Below are 18,648 nucleotides of genomic sequence, written 5' to 3' on the forward strand. Positions count from 1 at the left end.
AAATACAGAATAGGGGTGTGTATCTCGATTTGATTTATACAATAGGACGCTATTTTAAGTACCGTGTATAACAGCAGAATTGAGACGATACCTAATTATAAGCTTCTTCGAGTATTAGAGATGTTCTATCAATTCAATCTCGATTGTTCTACAGTTTCGCGTTCGAGGGAATTAACAGTAATTTCAAATGCTAATATAAAACAGGAAGTGGGTTATATCTATGGTATAACCGCAAGGGTGACGTAGGACTATCGTTGATTTAGAGATCATTTGTATGAAGTTGAATCTGAATTCATTCTGAATGAATGAATATTTGGAGAACTTCGAAAACGAGAGCGTTACGTTGGAGGCACAAGGTTTTATGCATCCAATATTGGATACGGAAATATCCTACTGATGGGGAAGAATAATCTTCAGAAGCTATCCTGTTGATTGCGATTGATTGAAAAATCACAAAACCTAATGTATTTGGTCACAGTGTTACATGGATAGAAAACATTCAAATAAACTCTTTCACATGAATGTATTTCTAAATTCCTAGAGGAACTGGCAGATTATTTTCCGGATCTTTCTCGATCCAAACGGAAAAAATTCCGTGCGTGTATGTGTGTGTGTGTGTAGCGGCTGCTTCGAGATCTTCCCGGGGAACCGTTTGTAGCATCACTCTTCTCCTGATGGATTCCCTTCTGGCCTAAGGTGCACAAACAGGCTCTTGGTGACACCGTTCATCCGCGCTTTCATGATAAATGAAGAGCTTCACCACAACAGCGACAACATGCTCCAATCGCTGTTCAATTAGAACTGAGTGGATTTCCGAGCGGCGCTCGCTTATATACCGATTGGTGATTTCAATAGCCTATTTTGAAAGCAAATTTAAGACTATTGAAACAAGTTTTTGGATCAGAAAGTAACAAGTATAGAACGCGTAGACATTTTATCTTTCGAATGAAGTGTTTATCATACTATTTCGTTCAGTTGTTTAGGAGCTATTAACACTCAAAATCTCGGTCTTCGGCGTAACGCTTTCGTTTTCGAAACTTTGATTTTACACCCCAGTATAGAAATGAAAGATGTAGTCCTACGTCAAAACACGCATAAGAGCAACATTCCATATTTGTTCTCCTAATAGCTATTGTTTAAGATTCGAATGCGAAAAGTTTCGCGAACTTCCGAACTATTGAATCACTTTTTGGCATCAATACAAGTGAAGCTCATCGTGCAACGCACCTTTCCTTGAGTCTGGAGTAACATTTTCCAGCTAGTTATTTGTTTCATCGGACACGTGTTACATGTTTCATGAATCACAGTGACTAGTGTATGTTTATTTTATTTCGTGACGCGTTTCATTTTTCTCGGAAGTTAATATATGGATCATACACTGATGACTTATTTCTCATGCAATCTAATTTTGCATATTTATTTTCGGATGATATGGAAGGGTGTCTTTTTACCTACACATTGTTTTATTACCATATGTTCGTCGACGAATAGTACAGTACAAATAAAACGATCCATATTATTCAAGGCATCCGATTTGTTTCTTTTATTTGGCAATACGTTTCATCGTGACAACGCTTTTGTATTTTCGAAATTCATCCAGTTGACAACCCTTGGAGCGTGTTAAGAAGCTGTCAATATCATGCGAAGGAATAGTTAAAATATTTGATCTTTAACGTAGGTTTTCAAGCATCGCCAATAAGGGCTAATAGTGCGCGCTTATAATCACCAGAGGTCTCACTCTAAAAATACGTAATTACTAAATATATTTTTTTTTTATCATGATTGAAAATTATAGTTACTAACCTTGACTACGCTGTATAGCGACTTGTTGTACATTTGCTCATATTCATCCTTAATATTTTGCAAATCAATTTCTGAACGAGTAATAATAATGCGGATTAAAGTGGCATCATCAGTTCCAACGCCGTCCATAGCTTTATGCAAGCGTTTTGCAAAGAAATGTGGTGCCATTTGGACACACTCTACAATCGCGCTCAATGCATCGTACAATTCTCCGCTCAATTCAGCTTTCAAAGCTTGCTCAATTGTTCGTCCTGTTAAACCTTTGTACTCTTCGAACACTAGCTCCAGTTGATCATAGCTAGCATGGGCCAGAATTTTGTAAAATACTTCTTCATCGGTGCCCAGTTTACCTTCACCCGCATTGTACAGTTGATTAGCCTGCTCTACAGCCAAATCGGGATCTACCGTTCCCTGAGGATCACGTGTTCCGATAATAATCATCGTGAGAAGCCTCCTGAAGCTACCAGAGGTTTCGCTGCACAAGTGTTCCGCCAATGGTCGATCATACATTTCTTCGTAACAGTCGACAACGCTCTTGACTTGCTCATTGGTTAATGAACACAAAATCTCGATCAATGTTTTCTCGTTTGTGCCAATTCCGTCCATTGCTTTATGTAGTTGTTTGCAGATATATTTCTCAGGGGGCATCATCAGGCCAATAATAACATCCTCGAATTTGCCACCAAGTTCCGATTTCAGATCGTCGATTAAGTCCTGGGCAAAAAAAAACCTCGCTTATAATCTATCTCTATTTGGTGTGATTTATTCCATCATTCTAATAACTGAACATCCCCAACAATCGTCGCAATACATGTACACTTACCCTTCCTAATTCGCGGCTAAAAGCATCCGCGATTTCGTTTCGCTGCTGGTTACTTCTGGAACAAAGTATATCGATGATAGCCTGCTCATCGGTACCAAATCCCTTCATTGCTTTTCGGAGAGCAGCTGCATCGACGGATGGATCAAATTCCTCCGCAGCATACACGGTCGGACGGGGCTGTTTGTGATGCGTAAATGGGTGTACATAGAAAAAATGTGTTGGCAAGAAGCACTTTCCTAAAACTATTCTATTTGTTCACTCACAGTATAATACCAGGACATTGTAATATTTGCAATTTGTTGAAACTAACACACCAGAAAATATGATTTATGCTGAAATATAAAAATAATGATCGACACTTGCACAGCCTACACTTCTTCGCGACGCAAAGCTCTCAACAAGTGAAGTGTTGTTCGATTATGTTTCAGTGAAATGTGCAACTAAATGAAATGTCGCACAACTTGAGTTGCGTGTGCATGTTGTATCTTGACAAATTCTATGTGTCGCTTATAAGGTATGGATCGATTTTAAATTAACAGTGCAATATAAATATTATAATAAAATAATCAAAATATTGGGATCTCCTCAGCAATCATTAAATCGTAAAACTAGCGTATATATAGAATCATATATCCCATGTTTTGGGTGGTATATGATGCGCCTAAATGCCATATACATGAAGAAATGGAGGTGATGTACATACATGGCAACAGCTTGTGAATAAGTTTAAATGAATATTACAAATTATTACAATAGCATATAGTACATCTAAGAAAATTTGATCCGATGGGATTCGAACTACGATTGTTCGGATTATAAGCTATCTATCACGGCTATCTGTAATGTAATACAACTGCTGATACCCGTACATATAATACGAAAAAGATGCAATCGGATACGTCATTCCTAGTCGTCTAATGTATTTTAATGAAAATGTATTGAAATTTATCAGCCGTATGGCACCCGCCATGTTTTTGGTGCCAACATCTCAAACGTCAAAAGTATTTGTTTTCTTCAAAACAGCGATCCACGTTGACGCCATTGAGCTTCGTTTACTAGTTTAGGGGAGCGTCAAGGAATAGCTGATTTTCATTCGGAATAAACGTTTTCAAAATTAAAAATAATGAATGAAAATTAGCTTTTCCATATCAAATTAGTATTCTATTTAAATTAAAAACATTTTTGTTTGCAGTTGGGGAAAAGGTCTCATACGAAAATTGTTTATGGAGACAACTTTATATTATAATAAAAAAATCAGTAACAATGTTGGAATTGTATAGGAATTGTATAGGTTGTATGAAAGTCAGAAATATGTGTCTCAAGTAATTAAATAAAAAAATTTTTTTATCCCATTTATTTATTTTTAGGCTCATTAGTATTTTAGCTGTAACAGAGCCGAATTTTAATCGTGTACATGTCACATGGTTATCATATCAATAATTATAGCACCTTACACAGTTGCCATTCGTATTCCTTCTATACCATTGCTTATGGTACATTTACACAGAAGCCATTTAGGCGTAAGAGTATTCTTTCTGTTCTTCCATTATCCAGTTAGACCACCGGACAGCGGAGACAGTTGATTGATCATTGTTGAGTTATTTATAGAACAGCAGCCCGATGTGTCTTGCAGAGCAGAGCAGCTGCATGGATGAATCGATCTTGTTTCGACCGTGGATCGATCTCCATCGCTGATGATTGTTGCGTGGACGTAGCTATTCTGTAACAACACAAAGATGGTCAATGAGGGCCCTGAGTTTTGAACAATTAAATAACATGATGTGAAAATTTTGATTCAAATTTTGAAATACAAAAACCGGCTTGGTGTCTTCTAATCTGATAGAGATTACACTAACGAATTTGGGACCCAAATTATGGCCCTAATTTGAAGTCGCCACCAGACGTCGACACTATTTTTCTGTCATCGCGAATTACCAATTTACCACCATCTGACATATCGTGAAGTCGATGATGAACTTTTACAGCAGAGGGATAGTGAGATATGCGGTGACGGTAGGTAGAATGAGATAGCGATAATCGTGCCACACACCTGAAATTTATATAGAAACTAGCTGACCCGGCAATCTTCCCGCCCAAAATTTATTTTTCGTTATCACATCCACATTTTCTTGCTAAGCGCTGTTCGTGGGTCCAATCGCAGAATTATTCATCGATTGATCTTCTAATCAAAATCCTCAGTAATTACCTTTTGCTATAAAATTCCTAGTACTTCTACCAAAACTCGACATTATAATATGAGATTATTTTCAGACACAATTCTCGTTCAAGATTTTTCAACCACTTGCAAATAACATGTTTCTCCGTTACGTTACATGCCAAATTTGGTTTTATTTGCTTGATTAATTCTCGAGTAATGCAGAATGTGTGTTTCATTTCTATGGCAGAACCAGTCCTAAATCACCATATCACCACGAGACGACGACACTGTTCATACGACATCGCGAGTGTTGATATTTCAAATTCCTGATATGATCCCACTTTATTTGCGACTTTGAATATGCCAAGATATGCGATTTATTGTTTGCTGGGGTAGTCCTTCGTCAAATCTTTAGTCCTTTTCAAAAAGTTGTCTTATTTTGACGTAGGACTACGTCTTTAATTTCGGTTTGTAAGCTCAAAGTTTCGAAAACAAGAGCGTGGCACTTGGAATGCAAGGTTTTGAACGTAAATACTTTGCCGGCTGAACGGAGTGGTATGATAATCACTTCATTCGAAAGAGAAATATCCAAGAGTTATATAATTGTTAACTAACTGTTAACTATTGACTTCACACAAATCTGTACATTAACGAAAGCCCGCTCGGAAATCCACTCAGTTATAATTGGGCAGCGGTTGATGTACAATCGCTAGAATCTGTGTGTTTACATAACGCAGACTACAAAACCAAGGATCATGGAGAAATCGGCATTGCAAAATAGATGCAAGGTGCGGGTACTTTTGTGTTCTCGCATACATTTCCGCAGACCGGAATGAGTTTCCCCAACACAGTTACCAAAGAGTCTGGTGAAATCGGCATTGCAAATATATGCAAGGTTCGTGTACTTTTGTACCCATATGCATTTTTGCTAGAGATGGGCAAACCGTTCATGAATAGCCCATAAGAACTAGTTCCCCAAAAATAGTGAACGAACTGTCGTTCTTTTCTACTGAGCCACAATTCATATGAACTATGTACGCAGTTCAGAACCAATTCAGGACGAACTGTGTACGAATATCACTGGCCGAACTTTGTATACAGTTCAGAACGAACTGTGTACGGTTATCTGTTTATACGAGGAAGGAGAACGAACGAATGATAGATGAGTAGTGGTGAATGGTGAATAATTTCTAAAATAACGAATGAAAACAAACGATAGCCCCATAAAAAAACAAATATGTGATTTGAGTATTAGCGATCTCAAAGTAAAACGATAATAAATAGCAAGCAAGTTTTCAAAATACGTTGATTTTTTAATCGGATTGTTGGATTGTTGGAAATAAAATTGTAAAAAAAATTAGCGAGGTGTCATTTGACACAACGAAATCAAAATAAGGGTGTCTCGATAGATTTATTTTGTGATGTGCTGAATTATTTTGAACAAAATTTGAACAATTAATTATATGCTAACAAACAACATTCTATGTATGAACAGAACTGTCCTAAATAACATCCTCCTCTTATTTTGCAAACTTGCTTTGACATTTCCCTTCGTTGTACGAAAGAGTGAGTGAACCGTCCGAAAGAACTTGTTCACTTAAGTGAACAATTAGTCACTGAAACGATTATTGAAGTGAACTGTTTTGCCCATCTCTAATTTTTGCACTCCGGAATGTGTGCGGACTTCAAAAGCGGTATGAACAGATAGGAATAGATTCTCCTCTTTGCAGCATTTGTGGTAGTCTCGAAACACTGAAACACAGGATAAAACTGTACTTCAGCTTTGACGGTTTGGTCGTGTATAATACATTTGCGAATGAAACTACAAATCAGTGATCCAGAGGAGTTGATTGCGTCACAAATTTCTGAAAAATGTTACAGATCGAATGCTGCCCTCTGGCTTACTGTAGAGGCAATTAATTCAATTTGAATAATTTTGGTAAGACTCGCAATGATTATTTGATAACGTTCAAAGATGGAAAGAATTTGAAAAACAATTCAAAGAGTTTCTGAATATCTTCTACGGTCGGTTGGGCTTTGCTTGGAGTAATAGGGTTTCGCTAGTTCTTAATATGTAGGTTATGAAAAAAATATCAAAGGATTTTCCAATATCTGCTAAGGTCAATTTGGGTTTGCTTGGAGAAATTGGGTTTCACTGGTTCGTAATACTTTAATTACTAACTCCGAGTTGCCGCGGGTAATCGGTATTGCTAACCTTAAGTTTAGATTAGGTTAAGGTAGGTTAAGTTAGGTTAAGGTTTTATACTCTTTTTAACAAACGAAAATGCTTATTCAGAGCACAGGTAATGATTTGTAAATGTTTATTCCTGATGAAAATGAAATAAATAAAATTAATAAGAAAAAGAAAAAAAACAACGCTTTGGCTCTGTTATTCAATACTGCATTGGAAGATATTCCTACATGTCTTCAGCTCACTGAACTTCTACGTATACCGTTGAAAACAATTTGCTGCGATAACGACGATTGAAAAATATACTTTCAACTTTCATATCAAAATAAAAACTGAGTATCTGAAGTTCGTCAAATCAAGCAGAGTTGCGGTTGGGGAAGTACGTACACTTGGAAGACATTAACTTCAGATGGAAATGTAAAATACAATAGAACCTCGATTATCCGCGAACGGATGAGCCGGGGTTCGAATTATCCGCTGATGCGAGTTCTATAGCTATTCTATAGAACTTTTCAAACTTTTTTTTTGTCAGTGAGTAGATGACTCTTGATCTCTTGCTTTGATCATGCTTCCACATTATCTGTGCTCTGGTACGCACGACCTTGGATAGTTGAATGATTTCTGTATCGATAAAACATACTGAAATATCATTTTTTTGCGTTTGCACCTCATTTTTAGTCCTTTATTGCATTATCCGAGGTGACGTTGCCAGACTATTCCGTAGCTAATCAGGGTTCTACTGCACATTGATCGTTCAGCCATTCTGCCGTTTACATATTTTGGGAGTCCACGATAGATGAATGAAATGAACAAAGCATGATTCCTTACGTCAGATTTGGAACGAAGAACGTGATCTATCACAATGCATGAATTGAATTGAAAATTGTTTCATCAACCACTGGTCAATAATTCAATCAATACACTCAAATGATCACTAGGTCAACGGTAGTCCTACGTCAACCTTGCGGTTATACCATAGGTATAACCAGAGATGCCAATCTTCCTGATTTTTCAGGATTTCCCAGACTTTTTGGCACACTCTCTGATATCAAGATGAACATTCGATTTAGCCTCATTTTACTGAAATGATCCTGATTTTTCCTGTTTTTTTTTGTGTTTTTTACTTACCGCTAAAGTACAAAACGCGCGGATCCGCTGAAAAATATATCATTCTTTTTCAAACCGTAAATCAGTGTGGTTGTAGTGCGGCATCGTTTCACATCACAATATACCTAATAGCGGTTATAGAAATTCGGCCGCCGGAGTGCTCGAGTTGGCTTGCAAAGCTGCTCACGACAATAAGAAAGCCCGCCTACAGAACAGAGCACATTCGGTTCAGTGGCAACAACTAGTTTCAGCGAGTGGAAAACGCAATCGCAAAACGGCAGCAGGTAGAAGAATGAAAAAGTTTGTTTATACAGACTGCTTTGGTGGCAAAACCAGCCACCGTACAACACGGCGCTTTTCAGGGCCATTAAACCTTTCAAAGAAGACTTATTAAAAGTTCTCACAATACCAATGCATTCTAAAGTGACATAATATGACATATATAATAAACTGATTGATCATTCAGTTTTCACAAACCCATGCATGGTTTCCGAATTAAAACAGGCTTCATATTACAACACATTGTATGCAGGATGGCATTAACGAATTTTCTCGGTAGCAAGATCTGCTTTCTTTGGTTGATAACTGATGTTGAAAATTGACTGACGTTACATCTCCATTGTATAGAAACATAATTAAGGAGCAACATGATGAGCTATGTATTTCCTGCTGCTCTGTTCTTATTTTAAAGGACTTTAATCCTGTGTTAATTTACTGTTGCTTTTTCAGAACGCTTATAGCTCGTTTAATTCTCGACAGATCGTAGAGTTCGTCTCCAAAACCTCAGTTCTTTTTCATTTCTATTTACTTTGTTTGCGGAGATACAAATCTTACAATTCATTCGTCTCCGAAACCACAGTTTAAGGTACGGTAATGTGCTCAATAATGAAATATATGATAGTGAATGAGCTGATGACCACCTATGCATTCCCTATCACATTTTGATTGTACGATATGTGCATACGCCAACAGATGCCCGGCGTTGAACATTTAATAAGTACAAAGCCTTCAGAAAAAAATCAAGAATCAACTATGAGATAGTGAGAAAAAATTGAGAAAGTTTGTAAAAAAAAGCAAAAACACAACACAAAAGGTTCTTTTCAGAACCGCCAACATGTTCATAAAGAGTAAACAGTAAACTAATCCATTTTTCAGGTAGATAGGTAGGTATTCACGTAGGAGAAGAAAATAAAACAATATATTTAGCAATAGGCTGTCCCCTTTGTATAGTCCTACGTCACTCCGGTTATGTCCCCGACATTACCCACCCGTCTTTTTCTTCTAATTTTCTAATTTTTATGCCGTAACAACATTCTTTTAAGTGGGTTGTATATTGTGTCCAACTTTGAGCTCAATCGGTTCCGCACTTTTCGAGTTTTTGACGCGTACACAAACGAATAGAACATTTTTATATAGAGATAGGCATAAGATAAGTCTCATAAGTCCCATAGGATATTTTTAACAAGTGCTTATTCACTCCACTACCATGACTGGCTCGCAAACGACTTTAGTTCGAGTAGTACTATTATATCAAGTACGAGTTTATTTATTCGTTAGATGCTTACACAAGCGCTGCGATGATTGTATAAAGCGTTTTTATGTTTTAATGAATATTTTTTAAAAATGTTTTAAAATGGAAACGTTTATAAAAATAGTTGAGAAACTGTGTTCTTGGCACTGTCGGTTGTGCGTAATAAGTAATAACATGTAGAACAATATGTTCATAAAAACTAGCATCTATAAATATAGTAAACATTCGTTATCTCGTAGTTAAAATTATTGAGGTCAGAGATTCCACTGTACGTTGTCAGCGTTCTTAGGCATTTCCAATAAGGGCACACAAAGCCTTCTTATAGTCCCCAGAGGTTTCGCTCTAAAAAAAAAGTGTTCGTGTTCATACAATTCTACAAGAAAAATGAAAATTATTACCTTGACTGCACTCATAAGCGTTTTGTTGTACATTTGTTCGTATTCGTCCTTGATGTTTTGTAAATCAGTTTCTGATCGAGAGACTATAATGCGAATGAGTGTAGTATCATCGGTACCCATTCCATCCATTGCTTCGAACAGGCGCTTCGCGAAGAAATGAGGAGCCATTTGAACACATTCAACGATGGCACTGAGCGCTTCGTAAAAGTCGCCACTTACTTCAGCTTTCAATGCTTGTTCAATTGTCCGTCCCGTCAATTTCTTGTACTCCTCGAACACATACTCCAATTGATCGAAACTTGAATGCGCCAAAATCTTTGTGAATACAGATTCGTCGGTTCCCCACTTCCCCTCACCAGCATCATACAGTTGCTTGGCTTGAATCACAGCAAAATCTGGATCCACGGTCCCTGGCGGATCACGTGTACCGGTGATTATCAACGTAAGGAGTCGTCGAAAGTCACCGGAAGTTTCTGTGCAGACATGCTCAGCCAACGGTCGGTTGTATAGTTCTTCATAAACTCGTGCAATGTGATGCATTTGTTCGTTGTTTTGTGAACAAAGTATCTCGATTAATGCCTTTTCGTTGGTTCCGAAACCGTCCATTGCCTTGAAGAGTTGTTTGCAAAGGTAATTCACCGGTGGTTGCATTAGACCAACAATAACATCTTCGAGTTTTCCACTGAGCTCCGATTTCAGGTCTTTTATGAGATCCCGACCCAGCTCGCGGGTAAATGCTTCGGAGATTGCTTGCCGCTGCCAGTTAGAACGGTTGCAAAGGATATTGATGATTGTCTGCTCATCCGTTCCAAACCCTTTCATTGCTTTCCGTAGAGCTGCAGCATCAGCAGACGGGTTAAATCCTTCGCTGGGTAGTACAGTAGGTCTAGCCTGAATTGGTGAAATGAAAAGTGCGGTGTTAAAATTGATTGGCTTGATCTGTTGGTATCTGCAGATATATCTTAAATGTTTGGCAATTTTTACCAAAAACAATCTAATATATGATAATGAATAAAAATGTTTATGGAACTAAAAAAACACTGAACCACTCAGCTCATAAAAATCTTCAAGATCAGAATAATCAGTAACGCGTTGGTGGCATTATCTATTTAATTGAAAGGAAGAGCGAACGTGCTAAATGGAATATTCTATAGTGGTTTTTGTAATAATTATTTATTCCTCAATCGTGAGTTCCATGGCCATGGTTCCATGGTTTCTTCTTTGTTTACAAAATTGATGACGTACACAGCATTGCGCTAGCCGGAAGAATGGAACATAAACATGGGAATGCTTGGCTAAAGTATCCCTTATTGTTTACTGCTGAGAATGGATTCTAAATAAATATTTAGAGTATCGAACACTCAAGATTGCAAGCCGTAATTAGACTAGAAATTCCGTGTTTGAGAGCTATCAACGAGCATTTTACTGCTAATGAACTGGCGATATGAATTGCGGTCACGCAAGCTGTATAGTGAAGGACATCGGCTATGCTGGTGCAATTATATCAGACAAATGTAGACAAGCTAATCTCACTGTTTCAACTTAACGAATTTTCTCGATTTTGAACCATCATCATCCTAATACTGCTAAGCTTAAATGTATAAAAAGATTTATAAGACTAAAGAATTTTTTACTCATTGTATAATACCACGACATTATTGAACTTATTCGATAACCGATCGAAATAGTCTAATTCTAATGTGATTTTTTTGCTACTCTATGGATGTGAGTCACAGTACAGGTTTTTCACAGTTGTAATTTTTCCTTCTACTTGCGTTGTTTATCCGAACCACTCGCTTTGCACGGTTTGCATCGACTAATCTCGCGAAATTTACTGAAGCTGGTAGTAGTTGCTAAAAGCAGAGATACATTTATTATCTTTTATTCATGCCACTCACACTCTCGTGTAACAATAGTCATTAATAGAGCCGGTTTATACAACACGTCACTACCGTTGGTAATAAGTCCGTCAATAAGTTCACGACGTCACAGAATACACGTCTCGTTTACACTTGGGTTTTCTTTAATGAATCACCAAGATTTTAAAAGCACTAGTGCTTTTTCCCTCTTATATCTTGGACAGCCATACACCTTAGGGTGGCAATGGATGTATGAGAAAAAATTCATCATCGAATTTCAAAAACCGACCATGTAGGGTAACACGGGGTGAGTTGGACATACGGGGTGATTTGGACTACCCCATTATCTCAAAAAGTACGGTTCAACTTGGAATTTTTATAATGTCATCTTCTTTTATTAATGAACCGTATGTAACTAACGTAAAAAAAACTTTGGTAAAATTCGACAGGTGGAAGGGAATGGTAGCTTGAACACAGCAAGCACTTTGATTTTCGAAAAATGTGAATTTTCCGATCGTGGTTTTAAGGTTTTTCCCGCTGATTAAACAAACTTTTCGTGTATTGTGCAGTAAAGTTCTGTTTGTCTACATAAGAGGAACAATTCGATGCAGCGAAACTGTAACTTTGATAACAATAAATGAAATTAATTGCATTTTAATTTTTGCATGTTGTGTGGGTTGACATGGACATATTTCTGAGGGGTGAATTGGTGCTACAGATTTGAGGTTTTTCTTTGGTCTAATTGATTCCAGATGCCGCTGAATTACAAAAAGAGGATGGGCAGACAACGTTGGAAGAAAGAGGAGCTTGAAAGAGCAACGCAGGCCATCAAGAACGGATTTTCTTTGACCAAGAATCGAGAATGTTTGAAAATGCTCGAACAATAGTGAAAAAAATCCATGCAGAATTCGAGATGGTCTCAATCCAATTTTTTTGGTCTGGAATCTGGCTAAGACACCTGGTATCCATCCCAGAACACTGTTACTGATTGTAACATTATTGGCGATCTAACGTACAAATCTACACCTAGGCGGCGCTGCGGTGAATGTGATGATGCAGCCGTATGGCACCCGCCATGTTTTTGATGCCAACATCTCACACGTCAGAAGTATTTGTTTTCTTCAAAACAGCGATCCGCGTTGACGGCAGTGAGCTTCGTTTATTAGTTTAGGGGAGCGTCAAAGAACAGCTGATTTTCAGTCGGAGTGAACGTTTTCAAAATTAAAATTATGAATGAAAATTAGCTTTCCCATATCAAATTAGTATTCTGTTTAAATTAAAAACATTTTTGTTTGCAGGTGGGGAAAAAGTCTCATACGAAAATTATTTATGAAGACAACTTTATATCATAAAGAAAAAAATCAGCAACAATGTTGGAATTGTATGACCATATGGATGAATGAAAGTCAGAAATACGTGTTTCTAATAATTAAATAACATAATGTGAAAATTTTCATTCAAATTTTAAAATTTGAAAACCGGCTTCGTGTCTTCTAATCTGGTAGAGGTTACACTAACGATTTTGGGACCCAAATTATGACTCAAACTTAAAGTCGCCACCAGACGTCGACGTTATCGCGAATTACCAATTTACCACCATCTGATATATCGTGATGTCGATGATGAACTTTTACAGCAGAGGGATAGTGAGATAGGCGGTGACGGTAGGTAGAGTGAGATAGCGATAATCGTGTCATACACCTGTGATGATGGTTTTAAATTTTGCCATGTGAGCTTATGGAAGGTTTGTAGTTCTTTCCATAAATTACAATGTTATAATCATGAAAGATTATTTGATTGCGATGAGTTTGTAAGAAATTTAATTCTGCGTAATTTTATATATAACATGTTATTTATTTACCTCTCTCAGTAGTAAAAACTATAAAAATGTTGACAATGGTTGAATTAAAGAAGGGAATTCGAGAGCACAATCAAACACAAGTAGAAAAATGTACGATTCCTGCATGTGAGAACTACCTTGGAAAGCCCGGAAGTAAAATATACGTGATTTGTTTTTGAGTTTTAGGTTACATTAGCATCATTTTCTTAGTTCAAAAACAAAATCCAGATGTCTCACCGATCGTTTACGTTTTGCGTTAGATCGCCAATTCCAATGTTATGTTTTTTTCGATGAAACACACACTGGACCAAATCACCCCACAGATGGTCCAAATCACCCCGCATCAAATTTTAATATCCAAAAATCATCTCTTTTATTTTATGATATTTTTGGTAGTTTAAAGCTTGATATAATTATTGTATATTGAATTACAGTTTAGATTAGTGAAAGTGCTGTCAAAGTAGTTGTTGAAAAAAAGTTCTTTTCCGACTCCGACTCCCAAACAAGTCACACGCTTTTTTATTATACTCCGAAAGATTTGATGAAGTATCTTTTAGTAGTTTCCCTCGGTGATCCGGAACACATTAGTGGCGACGAGGATAAACAAGAAACGATCAGCGACCGCTTTGAAGAAGCAGCGGCAGTTTGGTGACCAGTTTTTTCCGGGAAAATAAACACGGTAAAAGTTAACAAATAATTGTGAGTCAAATAAATTTTGGTAAGATATTGTGCGACCATTGTTCAGTGGTGACAAACGCTTTTGTGAACCAATGCGCCATTTGCTTTTAAAGAAAAAGTTTTCCATGTTTAAGTTATTTAAAGTGATTTTTCTTTTCTTCCGAGTTTGGAAGCGCTCTTGAACAATCGGGAAATTACCCGGCGACAATCATTTTTATCGACTAGAAGTTTGCCATTGACATCGCGGAGGAAATTTTGCTGAAAATCGGTTGATGCTCGCTTTTGGCATCGGGTGAGAGTGGCAGTTGGTTTGGTGAGTTATATCGTTTGATTTCTAGACAACCAAGAGAAGTTCAAAACAGACATTCGAGCGTTTTCGTGCAAGCAGCTTATTTTGACTTGGAGTGTATGAATTTTTCTTCTATAAATAAGATTAATGGTCCCTGCTTGTTAAATGTATCTATTAAAAATGATCCTGTAAAGATGGAGATTGATAGTGGATCTTTTGTATCAGTGGTGAGCAATTAGTTGTATTTACCGGTTCCAGGTTAAATGTTTCTGGGGAAGTTGAAGATATTGTTGAATGCAAGGTGAAGAAAGTGAAATTGAATCTTTTAGTTCTTGACTGTGATTACCAATTTATTCCTTTGCTGGTAGACCATGGTTGGATGATTTTTTTTCCCAACTGGAGACATTTTTTTGGTGATTCAATACCAATCAATTATATTACAGAAAAACAAAATAACGCACTTATTGCTGGAATAAAATTAAAGTTTTCTGACGTTTTTGTCAAGGATTTTTCTACTCGAATAAATCATTTTGAAGCCGATTTGGTTATGAAAAGGGACATTATAATTTTTAAGAAGGCAAATGACGTTCCCTATCTTTCAGGGGAGAAGGTTTTAAATTGTTTAGATAAATTAGGGAAAGATAACGTTATAACTCCTATTCTAACTAGTGAGTGTGAAAAGTGAAAAATTAGTAATTGACTACAAAGTTTCTATTAACAAGCTAATTATACCGAATACCTATCCATTGCAATTTACTCAGGATTTCTTTGCTAGATTAGCTGGAAGTAACGTGTTTTGTGCGTTGGATTTTGAGGAAGCGTACACACACCTATCAATGTCTGAACACTCACGAAAATTTATGGTTTAACGCAATTAAAGAACGTAGACTGCTACAGAGCGCTTCCTCTAGTGCTATCTTCCAGCAAGAAATGGATCAGGTTTTGTATGACATTGAAGATCTTGTTGCTGCTTGTGATGTTTGTGTAAGCATGGCAATTGTTCCAATACTCAAAAAGTTTTTTCTAGGGCCTGGTATGCTGATTTTTAGCTTAGAGGATCAGAGTAATCCTTTTTTATTAAAGTATAGAAATAACAACATGGCATCAGAGGGTAGTTTCCCTTCTGAAAGGATATTTAGTTATACACCAAATGTGTTGATCGATTTGATCAACCCAGAGAAGAATTATAAGCAAACGCTGGTACCACATTCGCTCAATGATGCTTCTAAATCTAATAATAAATATTATCAACATGATCCTTTTGATACGCAGATGTCTGGGGTACAAGTATATCGTGGGGACAAGTATAATACTCTACATTTACGTGAAAAATGTTTTAAAGCATCATTTTCAAAACGATTCTCTAAAAAGTTATTACAGATTACGGTTGGAAACGAGACGACGACTACCGTTCATGCAATCCAGGTCAGAGTCGTTAGGGATACACAAGGAACATCGGGTCAGCCCAGGTTGAGATTGGCCGAAACTGGTCGGCCAATACCGACTACCTCTGAAACCGAGATGCCAACCGTGGAGGAGAGAAATGATGTTCGGCAAACGCCGGTTCGAATCGAGAATCAATCAACAGTGAATGGAAGCATAAAGAGAAAGTATCAGCCTGAATCGGTAGTGCTAACTGGCCTATCAAGGCGTTCGAAGAGAGTGAAGAGGCCAAGAAAGTGAATATGAATATTTTTGAATTATTGTTCTTATTTCTGGATTTTTGTAAGGGGGAAGAGCTATTGTATATTGAATTACAATTTAGGTTAGTTGAATTTTAGAGTGTATTCGAACATCTATTGAATGGGTATATTCTATAGACACTTTAGATAACTTTAATTATTCGTGTATTCAGCATTCGGCGGGATAAACATACTGCTGTCAAAGTAGTTGTTGAAATAAAGTTCTTTTCTGACTTCGACTCCCAAACAAGTCACACGCTTTTTTATTATACTCCGAAAGATTTGATTAAGTATCTTTTAGTAGTTTCCCTCGGATTTCCCTCGGTGATTCAGAACACATTAATAATGATTAAACATTATTGATTGATAGAAAACAAGTGTAGCTCAGTATACAATGTGACATTGTTTATTTTTATCTCGTCAATCGTAGCGTAGCGTCGTCCTTTCATGGACCTCTCCAGTTTTGGGAACAAGAAAAAGTCAAAGGGGGCCAGATCTGGAGAATATGGTGCCTGGGGCATCATTAGTGTGTTGTTTTTGGCCAAAAAGTCGCGCACAAGCAACGATGAAATTGAGCAAATTTGAGACGAATTTCGCGGCGACCCGTCTCATGCCCAAATCATCGATAAAAATCGAATGACACGAGCTAATCGATATGCCTAGGTCCTCAGCAACTTATTTAACGGTGATTCGACGATTGGTCAATACCATTTTCTTAACTTCATCATTTTTTCGTCTGTTGTTGAAGTGCTCGGGCGTCCGGCACGCTCTTCCTCGTTCACATCTTCTCTCCTTCTGAGAACATTTTGTACCACCGATAAACGTTGCTTCGAACCAAGGTAACTTCTCCGTAGGCCACAGTCAATATTCGGAATGCATCCGCGCACTTAATTTCGTTTTCCAAACAAAATTTGATACAGGTTATTTGATTCATTTTTTTGAATAGGTAAAAATCGAAAACGAGCCAAAACACGTGCAAGCAAAGCAGCGGTCAACAATTAACTGAACATTCAAAATGGCCGACCTTGTCGGCATAAGTGACAGACATGAGTACAAACATAACGTCACTAAATAATAGGTAACCCGCGATAATTCAAAATTCGCGATACTTTTTGAACATACCTCATATACTCGCGCATGGTGTCACAGACCGAAAATTGAACTTCTCTTTAACATTGCTATTGTGTATTTTTGAGGCTTTTTTTTATCTTATTTATTTATTTATTAGGCTCATTAGCATTTTAGCTGTAACAGAGCCGGGTTTTAATCGTGTACATGTACATATGTTTATGTTTCTATAAATTGTAAATTACACAGTAGTTAGTAGTAGCCATTTAGGCGTTAAGTATTCTGTTCCATTACATTATGGTAAATCACACAGTAGTAGCCATTTAGGCATAAGGGTATTCTTTCTGTTCTTCCATTGTTCAGCAGACCGGACAGCGAAGACAGTTGATATTGATCATTGTTGAGTTATTTATAGAACAGCAGCCCGATGTGTCTTGCAGAGCAGAGCATTGTATGGATGAATCGATCTCATTTCGACCGTGGATCGATTTCCATCGCTGATGATGGTTGCGTGGACGTAGTTATTCTATAACAACACAAAGATGGTCAATTGAGGGCCCTGAGTTTGAACTCACGATCGATCGCTTGGTAAGCGAGCGCGTAACCAAGTGGCTACGAAGACCCCCTTTTTGAGGCTTTATTGGTATTCATTTGAAGAAGAGGATATAATCTAATATTTATGACAGACATACAATTGTACTAGCGTTGTGCTTCGAAAACTGTATGTCTGTCACCATGTACAGCGCTAGAACCATGCAAGCAACTCGGTACAATCGCTGTACCTGTACCGACCTGTTTTACCGCTGTACATGGCTACAGTTGAACTGTTCGCAGCGCCATAGACGGATAGTGGTGGGTAGCTTGAACAAGCCTAATCAAAACACTTGGTAAACATTCTTTTCATTGGCTTTCTCTTGAGTTAATAACTTAGATTGGAAACTTGTTTGTTGTGTTTGAAAGTTTAGACGCTAAATAAAAACCATTTTCATTGAAATATGTGATGAAAATTGGTCAAATTTCTGATTGTCAGTTTGACATGAGGTACAATGTACAACCAAAGCATGTCTGTCATGCTACGATGGTACCCGTACAACGCTCTACACGTACAACGCTAGTACAGCTGTATGTCTGTCCATGGTATTATACGTAATACCATGGACAGACATACAGCTGTACTAGCGCTGTACGTGTACAGCGTTGTACAGGTACCACGATAGCATG

The 18,648-nt window shown here is 37.4% G+C and overlaps 2 protein-coding genes across 2 annotated transcripts; both read right to left on the bottom strand.

Moving 5' to 3' along the window:
* Positions 1 to 1,516: 1,516 nt before the first annotated feature.
* Positions 1,517 to 3,047, bottom strand: LOC129762556 (annexin B10). Its single transcript, XM_055760945.1, has 4 exons — positions 2,890 to 3,047; positions 2,627 to 2,803; positions 1,804 to 2,517; positions 1,517 to 1,739 (listed from the first exon to the last, which is right to left on the bottom strand). Exons 1-4 carry the CDS (start codon positions 2,905 to 2,907, stop codon positions 1,683 to 1,685), a joined length of 966 nt encoding a protein of 321 aa, XP_055616920.1. The 5' UTR covers positions 2,908 to 3,047; the 3' UTR covers positions 1,517 to 1,682.
* Positions 3,048 to 9,605: 6,558 nt separating this feature from the next.
* Positions 9,606 to 17,498, bottom strand: LOC129782530 (annexin B10-like). Its single transcript, XM_055789662.1, has 5 exons — positions 17,482 to 17,498; positions 11,964 to 12,012; positions 11,751 to 11,864; positions 10,012 to 10,902; positions 9,606 to 9,955 (listed from the first exon to the last, which is right to left on the bottom strand). The coding sequence occupies exons 1-5, from the start codon at positions 17,496 to 17,498 to the stop codon at positions 9,899 to 9,901; spliced, it is 1,128 nt and encodes a 375-aa protein (XP_055645637.1). The 3' UTR covers positions 9,606 to 9,898.
* Positions 17,499 to 18,648: the final 1,150 nt, after the last annotated feature.

This window comes from Toxorhynchites rutilus, chromosome 1 (genome assembly GCF_029784135.1).
Source record: "Toxorhynchites rutilus septentrionalis strain SRP chromosome 1, ASM2978413v1, whole genome shotgun sequence".
Lineage (NCBI taxonomy): Eukaryota > Metazoa > Arthropoda > Insecta > Diptera > Culicidae > Toxorhynchites > Toxorhynchites rutilus.

Excerpts from the sequence above, each read along its gene's own strand:
- LOC129762556 (XM_055760945.1), bottom strand. Across the intron at positions 2,518-2,626 it reads TTAGCCGCGAATTAGGAAGG|GACTTAATCGACGATCTGAA; the intron begins GTAAGTGTACAT and ends TTTTTTGCCCAG. Across the intron at positions 1,740-1,803 it reads CGCTATACAGCGTAGTCAAG|AGTGAGACCTCTGGTGATTA; the intron begins GTTAGTAACTAT and ends ACGTATTTTTAG.
- LOC129782530 (XM_055789662.1), bottom strand. Across the intron at positions 11,865-11,963 it reads TGACGGACTTATTACCAACG|CAACTACTACCAGCTTCAGT; the intron begins GTAGTGACGTGT and ends CTCTGCTTTTAG. Across the intron at positions 10,903-11,750 it reads ATTACAACTGTGAAAAACCT|GCTAGACCTACTGTACTACC; the intron begins GTACTGTGACTC and ends TCACCAATTCAG.